General features: G+C 25.7%; 3 protein-coding genes across 6 annotated transcripts; 2 read left to right on the top strand and 1 right to left on the bottom strand.

The window, feature by feature from the left end:
• Positions 1–400: 400 nt before the first annotated feature.
• On the top strand, positions 401–8,194 carry LOC132919600 (elongator complex protein 2). Of its 3 annotated transcripts, XR_009660659.1 has the most exons (14): positions 402–781; positions 899–1,088; positions 1,312–1,428; positions 1,569–1,796; positions 1,945–2,202; positions 2,947–3,152; positions 3,220–3,393; positions 4,470–4,647; positions 4,797–4,943; positions 5,300–5,465; positions 5,573–6,085; positions 6,187–6,301; positions 7,661–7,858; positions 7,914–8,194. XR_009660659.1 is itself a non-coding variant. In XM_060981316.1 (13 exons), exons 1-13 carry the CDS (start codon positions 641–643, stop codon positions 6,522–6,524), a joined length of 2,490 nt encoding a protein of 829 aa, XP_060837299.1. In that variant the 5' UTR covers positions 401–640; the 3' UTR covers positions 6,525–6,710. The 3 variants fall into 3 exon arrangements, 2 of the variants coding, with proteins under 2 accessions (XP_060837299.1, XP_060837300.1); XM_060981316.1 differs by lacking the exons at positions 7,661–7,858; positions 7,914–8,194 and adding an exon at positions 6,468–6,710 and having other exon boundaries at positions 401–781; XM_060981317.1 differs by having other exon boundaries at positions 7,661–8,194.
• Positions 8,195–8,716: 522 nt separating this feature from the next.
• LOC132919601 (uncharacterized) lies at positions 8,717–11,430 on the top strand. Of its 2 annotated transcripts, XM_060981318.1 has the most exons (6): positions 8,718–8,899; positions 8,970–9,131; positions 10,043–10,133; positions 10,210–10,465; positions 10,546–10,746; positions 10,898–11,430. In XM_060981318.1, exons 3-6 carry the CDS (start codon positions 10,050–10,052, stop codon positions 11,152–11,154), a joined length of 798 nt encoding a protein of 265 aa, XP_060837301.1. In that variant the 5' UTR covers positions 8,718–8,899; positions 8,970–9,131; positions 10,043–10,049; the 3' UTR covers positions 11,155–11,430. The 2 variants fall into 2 exon arrangements, with proteins under 2 accessions (XP_060837302.1, XP_060837301.1); XM_060981319.1 differs by lacking the exon at positions 10,043–10,133 and having other exon boundaries at positions 8,717–8,899.
• A 313-nt stretch (positions 11,431–11,743) lies between these two features.
• LOC132919602 (syntaxin-10) lies at positions 11,744–16,048 on the bottom strand. The gene is made up of 4 exons (XM_060981320.1): positions 15,580–16,048; positions 14,568–14,773; positions 14,351–14,445; positions 11,744–12,076 (listed from the first exon to the last, which is right to left on the bottom strand). Exons 1-4 carry the CDS (start codon positions 15,640–15,642, stop codon positions 12,000–12,002), a joined length of 441 nt encoding a protein of 146 aa, XP_060837303.1. The 5' UTR covers positions 15,643–16,048; the 3' UTR covers positions 11,744–11,999.
• Positions 16,049–16,060: the final 12 nt, after the last annotated feature.

Below are 16,060 nucleotides of genomic sequence, written 5' to 3'. Positions count from 1 at the left end.
TTTTCTTTAGTATAGGTATATCTTAAATGTACTGGATTTTCATTAATTGGATACCTAACCATGGTCCATGATTTAATTAAAAATATCTACAATAAATTATATCATGGATTAAACATACACGATTTTTGTTTAGACATAATATTATATTAATTATTATTATATTCTATCATTTCATGTCTGGATTTACGATATAAAAAATTCTAACAATAATTATTATCAGTGTCTAGTAATCGTGGTTTGGATTTATTCTGTGTTTCTTAGATCATATAGTATATGATCTAAGCTGTGCTTGCATTCCACAGCTGGTATGACGTATGAATATAGAATATCTATATCAGCTGTGGTGTTGCATTCCTTTCGAACCGTGTTATTATCTTATTACCATCGTTACTGAATACTGATAATAACTAAAAAAATATCATTGAACACGTGCTCTATTATTTAATATTTTTTTTATCTATGGAAGCCGGAAGGATGGTTTGTAGTGTTATATACAAAGTTTATCCTGTATACGGTAGCAAATAATTCATATTAAATTTCAAATTTAAACCTGATCGTAATTATTAACAGTGGCTACTGTTAATTGTTATATGTGTTACACATTTTTTTTTAATAAGGTATTATATTTTGATGTAAAAAAATGGACACATTTGAACAAATTAAGACAGTGTATGTGTCTTCTGCTGTAAACAGCACACCAAATTGTTTAGATTGGGGTGTTAATGGATTAGTAATTTATGGTGCTTGTAATGCTATCCATTTATATGATCCTCAAATAACGGTAAGGTTATTGAAAGAATAATTAATGTTTTTATTTATAACTAACACATAAACTGAATAAAAAAAAAATCAATAAAAATAAATATAGTTTTTAATGTCATCAGTAATATGATTTCAGAATGAAAGTGATGGACGAGTTATTTCTTCATTTGTTGCACATACAAAACGTGTAAATAGTGTTAAATGGGTACAAAATGTAGACAGCTGTTGCCAACAAGACTTTGTTTCTTGTTCAACTGATAATACAGCTATATTATGGGAAGATATTCATCCTACAGGATCCTATAAAGTCTATGAAAGACTAATTGGTAATGATTCTCATGGCTAATTTATATTTTATGATAAGTATGGTAAACGGACAAATTATCCCCATCAAAAAATTGAGTTTATAGAAGTATCTTCAATGTTTATTGATGATATGACTGATCCCCCTAGTTTTATAAATCAATTCAATATTAGTTAATTATTTCTTGACAAAGTTAGATAATTAATTAATGTATATATAATTTACATTTAATAATTTGTATTTAGGACATTCTGATGTTGTTACGATAAGTGATGCCATAAGGCTTGTTAATCAGATGCTTATTATTGTAACTGCTGCTGGTGATTGTACTGTTAAAGTTTGGGTTAAAAATAAAAATGAAAGTAAGTATTTTATTATTTAAGGATTTTAGTATATCTCTTAACTTAAAGTTCACTTCATCAATTGAAAATCGGGCATTATTTATGACGATTTACATGTATTTTGTTCTAAATATCAGTACTGATGAATTATTTATTTTCAGATACATCTCAATGTGTTCAGACTATTGATTTTGATAGTATATTATGTTTGTCTCTAAAAATAACATTGTTATCCAACACAAATTGTCTTCTATTAGCATGTGGTTTATCAAATAGCAAAATACAATTGTACATGAATGATTTTAGTAATGGTGATTCAGTGTTTGTTCCTAGCCATTCTTTATTAGGTCATGAAGATTGGGTTCGTTCATTAGATTTTATATCTGAGGGTAAATATACTGTGTATGATTATAAATTTTACAAAATTAGATATAATTTTTGTTTAGTGTATGATCATTACATATTTACATAATGTATATAAATATGTTTTAGCAAAATATATGCACATTAAACAGCTTACATAAAATATATTTTTAGAGAATTTAGGGAATCTACTTCTTGCAAGTGGTTCTCAGGATTCTGTGATAAGATTATGGAAATTTACAATGGAAGAAAGTTATAACACTTGCAAATCAAACAAAGAATTTGATGATACATTAAAATTAGAGAGTAAAACTTTTAATGTTACTAAACAAGATGGTTCTGAATGTGTTTATGTGATTCAATCAGAAACTGTTATATCAGGACACGATGGGTGGATTTATGGAGTGCACTGGAAACCTAATTTTTGCACAGGTAAATTTAAAGAAAATTAATTATAGTTAACTATAGCAATGTTTTCCAATTTATAGTACACAACATTTTTTTTTAATTTCAAAATTATATTATAAGATTAAAAGATTTAACTATACAGTGTAATTCTTTTATCAGACAACATTCATTTTTAATTTTTTGAATGACAAAATACATTTTTAATTTCATATTTTGAAACAGAATTTTTTTTGGAGTATTCCAATAAATAAAAAGGTAGGTTATTGAGTACTACTGTGCTATTCATTATGTGCCAAATGGTCACTAAAATATAAGTCTGTTAAAATTGAATTAAATTATATAATATCATTATATATGAAAATAATTCTGAACAAAAATGGTCTATCAACTTAGGTAATAGGTATATCAGTATATCACTAACTTTATTTTATGATATATTTTTTAATATTGCCAAAACTTAGTGTACATATTAATTATCATCCTGTAGAATCATAAGACTTTAAAATCCCTATTTTAAAATAGCACAAATCCTATCAAATAAATAAATTTCAAATATTAAAGAATGTTATTTTATGAAGTTACAAAACTTTTTACTCAAACCTAACATAATATAATCTTATGAAAGGATAATTTTTATTTCTTATTTTCATTACTAAAAAGAAACTAATTGATTTTCTTAAGAAACGGCTAAAAAATTTTACAAATTTCTTATTATATAAAATCAGCTAAACACTAATTATATTATGTTATACCTATATTATATTTCAGAGAAAAAAATAGAGTTACTTTCAGTTTCTATGGATAAAACATTGGCGGTTTGGGCTTATGATGAAAACAGCGGTCTTTGGGTTGATTTAATAAGATTGGGGGAAGTTGGGGGTAATACATTAGGGTTTTATGGTGGAAAATTTTCTCCTGATGGTAATAGTATTTTAGCTCAAGGACACAATGGATCATTTCATCTATGGACAAAAGTATGCACTAAAAATAAATGATGAAAACTAATTAAACATTTTCTATTTATTGATATTTAAACTCTAGAATAATAATGGAAGTTGGACTCCTGGAGTTACAATTGGAGGTCATTTTGGATCTGTTGAAGATATTACTTGGGATCCAGAAGGCAAATATATTGTTTCTGTAGGTTCTGACCAAACTTCTAGAATCCATGCACAATGGTTGAAATCGAAACCAGCTAACAATTTACATTCTGGTGTAAGTTATTTTATATCTAATTACAAATTTATTAGCTCATATAGTCATATTATATATTTTTATTAATTATGTGAAAAATGCTGAATTCAGATGAAGGGCCATACAAGTAGTTCAAACATATAAATTCTCTGTATTTAATTAAGTAATACAGTAAATTCTCATTACAACGAAAAATCCCGATGTAACAAAAGTCATAGAAGTCCCCTGCTGAAAAGCAGGGCTTTTAAAGAGCTTATTCAAATTTTCTTTACAACGAAAAAAAAATTCGGTCCCCTGGAGTTTGTTGTAATGGGATTTTACTGTGTATGAGGTAACCTCTCAGAATTGTCTTTAAACTTATGCTTTAACTTATATGAGAACGACTTTAAAAACGGGTCCGTTTCTGTGAATTGATCCCCTCTCCATGTACCAAATCATATTAATCAAAAGTTGTTTGGGCAATGTAATCATTACCAAAAGGTATCATTAACAGTCTTGTATATGTAACGGTAGTAATGATTTAATGTGATACATAATTCAATATATTTTTATTATTATTCATTCAAACAACGAGAAACACAAGTATTCTCAATGGGGCCCAGTATTTCATTATATGAAATTAAAATTAAATAAATAAATAAATAAAACAATAACATCTCCCATTTATTATGTAATAATAAAAGAAAATTGCTTATATATTATGTACTCTACAATAATATAACCAATGCGGCAACGTAATGCATTTGCTATGTGTTTTTGTAAGCCGCTGTATGCATACCACCGATTCACCGATTAATGGGAATGGAACTATATTGGAGAAAAATCTGGCTGATGGTACTAACAAACCATCAGTATTTATGCGCAGATTATGGCCGTTCTTTTATAGATTGGAGTTAATATAATTTTACTGCCTTGTATACATTAATTTTAATGCTTATAAGCAAAATATTTTTAACCTCCATATTTGTACTACTAAAGCATGTGACATTGTAACTAGTTTTTAATGAATAGCACTATCAACATGATTCTTAAATTATATATGAAAGAAGTTTTAACAAAATAAATTCTCAACATTATGTATTCAATATTTGTTTTAGAATTGGCATGAAATGGCGCGACCACAAGTTCATGGATATAATATGTCTAGTGTTGCTATGTTGTCGAGTCTAAGTTTTGTATCATCAGCTGAGGAAAAAGTTATTAGAGCATTTCAAGCACCTTACAACTTTTTAGAAAATATGAGTCAACTATCTAAAATTAATTTTGACTCTGTCGGTAAATATAGTTTTGCTATTAAAAATATGAATTGTTTTAAATTGTATATTAATATTGATTCAGTTATTTTTGAATTCAATAACATTGTTATATATTTATTTTATTCAGTAAAATAATATTGTACATTTGTACTATTAAATACTTTTAAGATATCACAAAATGTCCACTTGGTGCTTCTGTTCCATCTCTTGGGTTATCAAATAAAGCAGTATCTGAAGATGACTGTAAAAATATTACTAATCAACCAAAAAAGAAAGATTATCCTGAACATTATTTTATTCCTTTATCCTTGAATCGTAAGTATTTAAAAAAAATATAATATACATATGTAGATTATAGTTTATTGTATTCTTAGTAAATTTCTTAGTAGCTTAAAATACAAGGATATTTAATAGAATTTAAGTTATTGAACATTTATAATTAATGAAAAACATAAGTTTTAAAATATTTGTAGGAGATTGAATCTCGATACTCTTCAATTTGTTTAGGTATATTGTATATGCATGGATTTTTAAAGAATGATTTATTTTTATTTAAAATTTAAAGACAATTTTTTTATTGTTATTTATTACTCATTTCCAATATAACATATACTTTTTATACATATTTAAAATTAATTAAACTCATGTTATACAATATTATTTTATATTAGAACCTCCAACTGAAGAAGATTTAATTCAAAATACATTATGGCCTGAAATTCAAAAACTTTATGGTCACGTTTATGAAGTTTACTGTTTAGCATCTTCATCTAATCATAAATGGTTAGCTTCGGCAGCAAAAGCGACCTCTTTAGAGCTAGCTTCTATTATAATATGGTAATTTAAATAAAATCAATTATGTAATAACTAACAATATATTTAATATAAAATGTAATTAGTACAAAAGTAAAGAACATTCTAAAAACTTATTTTGTATTTTTTAGGAATACAGAAAATTTTCAACAGGTACAAAAATTAGAATCACATAATTTAACCGTGACTCAATTGGCTTTTTCACCAGACAGTAAGAATCTTCTCTCTGTTTCACGTGATCGTACTTGGTCATTATTCGAATATGATATTGATACAAACTCGTTTATTATCATAAGTAAATCAGATAAACACACTGGTATTCATACAAGAATAATATGGTGTTGTGCCTGGACTCATGATTCTGTATATTTTGCAACTGGATCTAGAGATGGAAAATTAGTAATTTGGGGTCAAAATGATCAAAGTGTTGACAATAAAATAACTTATTGTGCCAAAACCGATCCTTTAATAGTATCAGAAAAGAGTTTTACAGCTGTAGCCTTTGCTCCAACACTAATTAGTGAATGTAAAAAAACTTATTTTTTGGCTGTTGGTGCTGATTGTGGAAGTATTAGTTTATATAAATGGAGTTATGAAGAAAAATCTATTACACCTTGGGTTAAAGTTGCTGATTTAATCAACGAGTATCCTTTTCCATAGGCTATATGCCAATAATTTATAATATAAAATAAATGTTGTATGTTCATTTAAATGCATATTGTTTCCTTAAATCTTACGATTTTAGATTTAGTCATCATTTAACAGTGAAAAGAATTAAGTTTCAACCATTACTGTGTAAGACTGATTCGAGATACAGAGAAGGTGTTCTACAAATGGCATCTTGTGGTGCAGACATGATGGTTAGAATTTATGATATATTTTTAAAAAATTTTTCTTAATTTTCTTATTATATAAATTAAATTAATTTAACCATTATTGTTATGTATGTATATATTATGTATGTATTTTTCTCAAATCAATTAAATATCAATAAGCTAACTAATTTTAACAAAATTGTTTTACTAGAACTTGGAGTTTTTGAGTTATAGCATTCAAACATTGCGTCATAAAATCGAATCCTGAATCATTAATCAATCATTATAAAGTCAACCAAAAATTAAAATGACAATCTCACTATAAAGCCATATCTCACGTGTATTAAATTTAGTTTTTGTATAGTAGCATATTATAATACAAATTAAACTTTAAGCTTAATATTAAGCATACCTAAAGGTTGAAATTATTATTAAATGTTAGCTATTTTAATAATTGATGATTATTTTAAAACCCATTTAAATACTTATACTCGTATAATATTTTAAGACTAAATAAATTATCAAGTAATAGCTATTTAATAAGTATAGTCATTAGTTGGTAAATACTGTAAGTACCTTTACTTGTTTTTTAAGTCAATAATTTAATAATCCTCATCATCTATATCGAAATGACGGAATCTAATGTTTAATTGATAATTACCATATTGTATGCCTATGAAAGTCAGATATTTTGGATGAAAAGTTTTACTACAAGTCTATAACCATCTTTAATTTTATATCCACATAGTGCGTCATGATCATAAATCACTGTAAAAAAACAATACTTAGTTATGTATATTATAAACAATTTTGTGATTGGTTAAATTATCCAATAGACGAAAAATCTATTAGCACAAGTTGTTCAAATATTAATGGTATGGGAAAATATTTTTATTTTTTTTTAAATTTTGTATATAAAAAAATTAACTTTATTATTTCTAAATAATATTTACCAATAATAAAATTGATTAATACTTGGAACTCCAGTCATACATATTTTGTAGCTTATTTCCATTGCTCATTCCAATTACTCTCAATATTCTGGTCAATATAGATTCAGACGTACAGTTGTGAAAGATGAAAATGAAACTAATGAAAGATTATTTTACACAATTAAGAATTCAATCAATTCACAACAGAGTACATGGGGTTATGGGAATAATATATTAATATATTAATGAACGAATACAAATAAATAAGCTGCTTGTAGTTTGTGTTTCATCAAAATTCATTTAAAACTAACAAAATATACATCTGATAATACATTTTTTTTAAACAAAATCATCCCAAGAAAAAATGTTTTTAGGGCTAGGGACCCATTATTGGTACATGCATATTTTTTAAACTAATTACAAAATGGTGGTACCGAAAAAATCATTTAAAAGTTTAAAACCCGTGCATTAGACTTTTTTTTAGATGGAGATTGACGGCTAAGTAGTGATCACGGTTTCCTATAGTTGCCACTTCAACAAGCGATTAGATCGCGATTCGCGAACTCCAACCTGTATAGATAACTGTGGCAGATGTAGGGTAGTGGGTACCTACCTACTATTCCACTGCTGGCCGCGACAAGACGCTCCAGTTGTAGTGCAAAGAATGAAAGTAAATTATAATCGATTTAATGAATTAAAAAAGATCTATAAAACTCGATTTCAAGACGACCCAATTATGCTTCATGCGTATCCCGACGCTTCACCCTGGAAAACAGCAAACGACTATCGAAACATAGAACTATAGGAAAATTCAGAGACCATATTATATTTCACTATGGATGTCGACGCGTCACGTAGCCACAAAACCGATTTTCGTCATGGCACAGCATGTTCTTTCCCTGGACGGGACAGAGAAGAGAGCAAAATCTCCCAATTATTTTATACTTTTAATTTCTATAATTTGAATGAATTAAATTAATTACCTATCTAGGTAACCCTTTATTGGCATTAATACGCTCGGATCTCTGAACTCTTTTTGCAGCTGCCAGCAAACGGTTTTTATTGTAAGACGTCATTATTCAGTTGTACACTTTTCTTGAGAGTCTTGCACTTCTTGCAGTAATGCGACTCATGAGTCGTGACTGAAGAGTGAAGACTGATGTCTGATATAGACGATATAGTGAATATGATAAGTATGCATTAAACCTTTATGAATTATGATTGCGTTATCCGTCTATTTATAGCTTATAATATTATATAATTTGACATATTTAAATCAGCATTGTTACTTATCGGTCCATTGGAAAAAAAATTTTCATATTAAATAATAATTATTAATATTTTCAATTTTGTATTTGTGTATCACGATTTGCCGGATTGTGCGGTCGCTCAAATAGTCAAATCATTTCAGTAATTTAAATGTAAGTCTTGTCATTTTAAATAAAAATAAACTTTTATTTTAGGAATTCCCATCGTTATCACTATAGTAACTTAAACCGTTACAATAACACAATAAAATAAATATAATTAATAATTATATTCATCTAATATCTAATAATAAAAGTAATATCTAATAATAAAAGTAATATAACCATAAACATTATAATTTACTTTATAGGTAGTTATTAGTTAATAATATTACATTAATACCTTGACATTCAATCGGATTCGATGCATTGTTATAAAATATAAATCAAATTCAAAAATCAGAGTATGTAGTATAATATATTATTATTAATAATAATATATAATAATAATATTTTAAATTTTTCCATTGCTAGCGAATATTTTTTTGTATTGCATGGTATTAATTCTATCAAACTTCAAAGTGGTCAATTGACGGACGGACGACACGGTTTTCGATTATAAATTTATAAAGAAGTAGTAATCTACTAACTTCTGATTGTATTGCATGTCTGCGTCTCCAAATATATTGGCATTAGGTACGTAAATTAAATTTGTTTTATTATTTTAACGATGTTAGGTATTTATTAAATTACTCTGATTATTATCGAGTCTTAGTATAACATCATGTCAACATAATATATTATATGGGTTATTCGTTAATCGTTAAACTACGGCTTTGCGGTGAAACCCAAAAATGTAAATCGTCTATTTTTTTCGATTCACCAAAAGCACAAGTTCGTTTTGCATTTTTGTACCTTAGTAGTGGTATAAAATCACAAACATAATTTATATACTCAAAACAATAATGTACCCATTACACTATATTACACATATAGATTTCAGTTTAAAATTTGATGCTCATTATATATTATTTTTTTAAATACCTAAATACCTAGTATTTGTATATTACAAAACCGATAGTGATCGAGTCAAATTAAAGTTTAATTAATTATCGTAACAAATAACGGTGTTGGTTGATAATTATTTAAGATAACTATACCGTATAAATAGTTAAAACCAATATCAAATGATATTTGATAGCTCTAAAGTCAACTAATATAAAAGCATGAAACTTGTACATAGAAAAAAAACTGTCCAGATTGGACTACTTAAAAATTGTGGTCTTCAAATTTAAGGTACTTAATTATAATTTAAATACCAGTGTTTTTAGTGTATTTAAGTATACCTACATAAGTTACAGTTATATACTAATTACAGTCTATAAATATGTAATTTTAACTTATAATATCACTGTAAAAGCTTTATTAATATTTAATAATAATAACTATATGATAAAATACACTTTATTTTTATGCATTTGGGTTGTAGCATTAAAGTTTTTAAAACAACAAATATTAATTTAATTTTTGATTATTTTATGCACATTTAATCAATTAATATTATTATTATTAAATTTTGGTTTTTGTATGAGCAATATTAATTATAGCTCAATCATGAATGATTATTCTATTGAACCAGTAGTTAATTCAGAATTGTACGAAGTTGAAGAAATTAGACATTTATATGATCTTTTTGATGTAAGTTTAAATGACAATTTATTACTCATGTATTAATGATATACTTTTATTAATCATTTAATTGTACTAATTTCAGGTTATAAGTGTTTATAAAGTACAAAATCCACTGCTTTGGGGCTTATACTCATTAAGAAAAAATGAAATGGAAGTAAATAATAAAAATATAACGGTAAATGAATGGCTTTTATATCACGTTACAGCCACTAAAAATGTTCAATCAATAGCTGAAAATAATTTAGACTGGCGTTTCACAAGTCGTTGTCGATATGGAAAAGGTGTATGTTTTTCATATTGTCCTTTGTATGCCAACAAATATGCATCATGTGCTCAAGGTAAATAATTGATACATTTTATTTAATGCTATCAAATTAATTTTTGTACTTTTATTAAATTATATTTATTATTAAACCAGGATCACTTTCTGCAATAGACTACGATGAAAATGTAATGCAAATACTTATTAATATGGGTTTTCCTAGAGAAGCAGTCAAACGAGCATTATTTTATACTCATAATCAAGGTTTAGAATGTGCAACCAAATGGCTTATGGACCATATTACTGACAATAATTTTGCTGAACCTTTTGTTCCATCGAGGCATGATTTTAATAGTGGTGAGTAAATTTTATTATTATTTTTTTTTTTAATGCAGTTATAATAATGTAATCTATTGTTTAAATATTACTATTTATTTATGTATTTATACATTTTAAAGATGTTCCTGTTTTATTAATTTATTAGCAATTTTTTCTTTTTTTTTTTTAGAAATTTCAATTGAGCGAGCATTTATAGTTTGTCGAGTTTTAGTTCAAAGAATTAAAGATGTCAGCGTCAATTATAATTTAAATGTTTTACCTAATTTTTATGATACGGCTAAATCAACAAATGGTATGGTTTATGTAAAATTTAATGATTATGAATTTTATCCTGAATACATTGTGTATTATAGAGAACATAATTTATCTCAATATGCTGATCCATATTCATGTAATTTCAATTATAAATATGGTATTGATCAATGATACTAGTATGTTATAAATTGACTAATTTTATATTTATTTCATATAAATAATTGTTATCTATTTAATTTTATCTGTATTTTGACTTATGCATATTAATAGAAGATTAACCTATCAAAAACAATATAACTCGTGTATCAAAAATTCTTACTATCAATATGATGTATTAAGTAATTTATTAATTTATACTGAATAATTAATATTAGTTAGTAAGTGAATGTGTGATTTAAATTAAATAATAACAAAATAATAGTAATATATTTTAAAATACCTTAGAAATGTATTACTTGTATTTATTTTTCCATCACTTTATTGAGTAAAAAATGTTAAAATAAGGAGATGTATTATGTTAGTAAATATCAGGTAAACCATACCTTGGAAATTTTTTCATGCTACTTAGAAATTTATTGAGAATAAATCCCACATTAAATAACAGTGTGAATAGAGTACCGCATAAAAAATAGGGAAGGTGAAAGGTACAAGAGATTCAAGTAGTTAAACATCCAAACAGAAAATTATAAAACAAATACAAAGGTAAAATTAAATAATACATCAAAATATTTTATACAAATCTTTTGAAGAGTTATACAAATTGCTGAACAATCAAAAACAGTTTATTCATTCATCATTGATAATATTATATTATTATGACATTTAAAGATATAAAATAAAATATATTCAGAAAAACAATAAATTAAGTGATAATATAATTTGGACTAGATTCTTGAATATTAAAATGTAGGCACTATGTCACATTTATCATAATATGTTAATATATTTTTTGTGAAAAGTAAATATTATATAAATAAAATCAGTCTTTTTTACCAAATATAATGTTTGAACATAATTTACAAAATTATTAAAAGAATTATAGTTATTAAAATAATACCAACTAAAATTCCAATTGCCATCCATTGTCTCCTATCTATAACAAAAAGTACATTGTTAATATGATACATAGTATAACACATAACTGAGGGATATAATTGTCTAATAATGAAAAAACATATTTTATTCTAATCAATTTTTAATTTAATAATTGTTACTATCAATTAAAATATACTCTAATAAAAACAAGTTTTTTACATTTTAAGTTCATTCAATTCGTCAATTATTTGTGTTATACCATGTAAGCTACACTGGTTCACAGTGGCGAAATGAACGTGTTTTAAAGATTTAGGGGTAGGTGGGTGCCGATATGAAAGTCGTGAACAATAACTAAGTGTTAGTATTACTAGTACTAATATTTATTAAAATGTATAGATATATATTATGGTTAATGACTATTGACAGTAGGTGGGCAGTAAATTTTAAGTCACTTATAGATTATTTTATGTTTGTTTCGCCATTGCTAGTATGTACACAGAAAAATAAATTATAATTTATCTCTCATCTTGGGTATAATATATTATTATTGTTCTATACAAAATGTTTAAATAATAAAAACAGTATATATATCTTTTATATAATATATTGTTCATGTTCCTTTATATTAATGGTTTTCTTATTTGACACTTAAATAACAATTTATTGAATAGTCAATGTGCAATCAAACATTAAAATGTATGAAGAAATTTGAAAAAATAAATTAATAATACATTTTTAAAAGTAATAAAGATAATATCTTTTGATTGGGTTATCCATGTTAGCATGATTTCCAATCTGATAATACATACATTATAAATCACATATGGATAATTGAACAAAAGAGGTCGAGAAAAATGCTCTTGGTAAAACATTTAAAGGTATTACAATCATTAATTTAATAGTATAGAGAATTAAAGGAAATAAAATAAAAGTTAAAAGATTTTTAAAGCTGGTATTTATTGCGGAGGGTTTGGGACTGTATTGAGGATTTTGATAAGTAAAGCTCCCAAAACATGATTTGATAAGTCAGAATTGCTTGGTTAGGCTCACCAAAATATTATAATCATTGCCTTGGATAATATGCAAGCTATACTACAGTACTTTTGACTCATTCTAAAAATACCTAAAGGCAAGACATATTGAAATGTATCTATTTCCAAACTGAGTGTATGGTGTTATGAACGGTAATCGGTAAAAATATCCAAATGTATCCGTTTTTCCAAAAATAAGTGAATTACACTTTAATTTCTAATAAATCTAATAAAATATAAATATATTATATTATGATACATAAATTACGTTAATAGTAATAATATAACAAAATATACTGCACACACATTAGTCAAATAATATGAAATAAAATGTAAAATAATTTTTTTTTATATTTAGATACAATATACTCAAATAACTAAAAATTTAGTATATGTTTTAAAAAATAGAAAATTGTATCTTATTGTCGAAGAAAATTAGCTATAGCATTTAAAAAATTTGGAATGTCCCTAGTGCCATCATTCAATCATTGTATTCTTCACAAATATGTTTTAATAAATCTTTTTTTCTTTTTCATTGGTGGTCCAATGGTACCCAATTGACGCTGTGCGACTTTAGTTTTGTCTGCAGCATTTTTATGTCGTATCTCCCCATAAGACATTTCTAAATACGCTCCTGATATATATATATATATATATATCGAGGGACGGACTCACCATTTTTTCGCCCCAAGGCATTACAACACTATTATATTATATAAATTATACTTTTAATATATAGAAAATTGCGGCACCCCCGGAAAGATGTTGTGTCCTAGGCACATACCTAGGTTGCCTATGCGTAAATCCGCCTCTGTATATATCAACAAGTAAACTAATAACTTATAACAATTAAAAGCTCGCCTCAGGGGTGGATTGGGATATGGATTTATATAGTAACCGGATCAGTTCCTAGATCCTTTTCTATTATATTATACATTTTTTTATTTATAGAATTTTATTTTTCTTGTCAAAATGATTATATTATTTGAGTATTTAAGCTAATTTTATTATCAAGTAAAGTTTAATGTACTTATTTTCAGAAAAATGGATTAATTTGATTAAAAACTAAGATTAATTTACATTTAATATTATATTATTTTATTAATTGCTGTAGTATAATATAATATATTTATATTTTATTAAATTTATTAGAAAGTAAACTGTAATGCACTTATTTTGGGAAAACTGACACATTTGGATATTTTGTCCTAGATTCGTTATGAACCCCTAATTGTTCTTCATATTTAGATGTGTGTATATTATTTTTTAATTTAAAAAGTAAGAATTTATTATAATATTACCATCAGACAATTGTAGAACTTGTGCCACCTTTTTTGATACCATATCTAATCTTGATTCAGTTTTATCTAATTCAGTGCTTAAATTTTCAAGCATTCTAAAAAAAAAAAAATAAACATTTCTTTATAATATAATTGATTGGCGAAATTATTGTTTATTGTAACTTAAGTAGTTAAATCCGAGTCTCACTAAGAAATTTATAATTTAAAATCTACTTACACGTTTTGATGATCTAACTCAACACTTATATCTTCTGAAACATTTTTCAAAGTTTTTACTGAATTAGATATGAGGTCAAGTTTATTGTGTTGATTATTCATTTTATGAGAATGTGAACTCAGCATATCAGCTACAAATGTTGATGTGCCTGGGCGGGATGTAAATAACACATCATCTGGATCTTCAGTATCTCTTTCTAGCAAAGGCTAATATAATCAAAATTATTAAAACAATTAAAAATAGTGATATGTACATTAAATATTTCTTTATTTTTAAAGAAGATATTAAATATAATAGATTATTTTAGATTTGGTGTGCACCTAATTTAATTATATGATATAAGTAAATAACTTAAATGTTCAAACAATTCAATTAACTATTACCTATATACCATATGGGTATACTTGAAAATTTTTGAGGAAATAAATTACACTCTTATAAGAAAACTAAGGAGGTATAGTGGCGCAACCAAGGGGGGTGTTTTGGGTGTCTGGACACCCCCTTGAACCGTAACTTATGTCCATAGTATACTAACAAATTTGGAAATATATTGAGGAACTTTGTATACGCTACTGGCGGACACCCACCTTGAAAAAATCTTGGTTGCGCTACTGAGGAGGTAATATTGTTGTTCAAATGTAGAATTAAAGTAATAAATGTTGAGAAATAAAATTATAAGCATTTAACAAAAAAAAAAAAAATTTAAACTATTAAATTCAACAAATTCAAGTGACAAAATATAATTGAAATTCAAAATTAATGTAACATAATGTAAATAATGTTAATAGTAATAATTTAGACACTGTAACTAATGTCCCTTGCTGCAGAGTTGTAATAAAGATTATTACCAAAAAAAAAAAATAGTAATAATAATCATTAACTGAATTTTAATTTCATTATTTCGTAAAGTGGCATAAACTTTAATAAGTAGTCTTTATTTCAATGATATCACCCTACACTGTTTGATCATTCACGTTTAAAATAAGTCAAGTTTTTATGAACTTAATCTTACCTCACTATCTTGAGTTCCTGAATTTAATTCCCAGGAATAACCATTTTTTCCTCTAGGCATCATATTTTTTGTTTGCTATTGTAATCACAGTAATTTATAAAAGAAATATTAATTCTGTAGTTTATTATCAAATCAAACGCCAATGGATAAAATTAATTTTTGTTTCTATATAGAAATAAGAAAATGTGATGTAGGTACACACAAGTGAATTGCAGAATTTTAATAAAGGTTTAACTATAGAATAAGTATATTATAAATATTGTGAACTACTAATTATTAAAAATAATAATAGTAATAATGATTAATAATCGACGCAAGGAATAGGAATAAAGGAAATTGTTCGGAAAAACATAATATATAAATCATAAATGTGATAAAGTATGGAAAAGAACCATGAACAGCCGAACAGGTGGTCCATATATCTATAGAATAGTCAGTATGATAACAATCTATTATCTGTAAAAATAAATTTGTAATGACT

Source organism: Rhopalosiphum padi, chromosome 2, assembly GCF_020882245.1.
Source record: "Rhopalosiphum padi isolate XX-2018 chromosome 2, ASM2088224v1, whole genome shotgun sequence".
Taxonomy (NCBI): Eukaryota; Metazoa; Arthropoda; class Insecta; order Hemiptera; family Aphididae; genus Rhopalosiphum; species Rhopalosiphum padi.
The sequence above is the reverse complement of the archived record's forward strand: the minus strand, read 5'-3'. Positions and strand labels throughout refer to the sequence as shown.

What these genes read in the sequence shown, in the direction of transcription:
- LOC132919602 (XM_060981320.1), bottom strand. Translation starts at nt 15,642, where the DNA reads ATGATGCCTAGAGGAAAAAATGGTTATTCCTGGGAATTAAATTCAGGA. An exon ending in GAGTTAGATCATCAAAACGT is followed by an intron (nt 14,446 to 14,567) that starts GTAAGTAGATTT and finishes TTTTTTTTTTAG; the next exon opens with AATGCTTGAAAATTTAAGCA. An exon ending in AGTTCTACAATTGTCTGATG is followed by an intron (nt 12,077 to 14,350) that starts GTAATATTATAA and finishes TTTTTGTTATAG; the next exon opens with ATAGGAGACAATGGATGGCA.
- LOC132919600 (XM_060981316.1), top strand. Translation starts at nt 641, where the DNA reads ATGGACACATTTGAACAAATTAAGACAGTGTATGTGTCTTCTGCTGTA. An exon ending in CATTTCATCTATGGACAAAA is followed by an intron (nt 3,153 to 3,219) that starts GTATGCACTAAA and finishes TTTAAACTCTAG; the next exon opens with AATAATAATGGAAGTTGGAC. An exon ending in AATTAATTTTGACTCTGTCG is followed by an intron (nt 4,648 to 4,796) that starts GTAAATATAGTT and finishes AATACTTTTAAG; the next exon opens with ATATCACAAAATGTCCACTT.
- LOC132919601 (XM_060981318.1), top strand. Translation starts at nt 10,050, where the DNA reads ATGAATGATTATTCTATTGAACCAGTAGTTAATTCAGAATTGTACGAA. An exon ending in ATTTATATGATCTTTTTGAT is followed by an intron (nt 10,134 to 10,209) that starts GTAAGTTTAAAT and finishes TACTAATTTCAG; the next exon opens with GTTATAAGTGTTTATAAAGT. An exon ending in GAGGCATGATTTTAATAGTG is followed by an intron (nt 10,747 to 10,897) that starts GTGAGTAAATTT and finishes TTTTTTTTTTAG; the next exon opens with AAATTTCAATTGAGCGAGCA.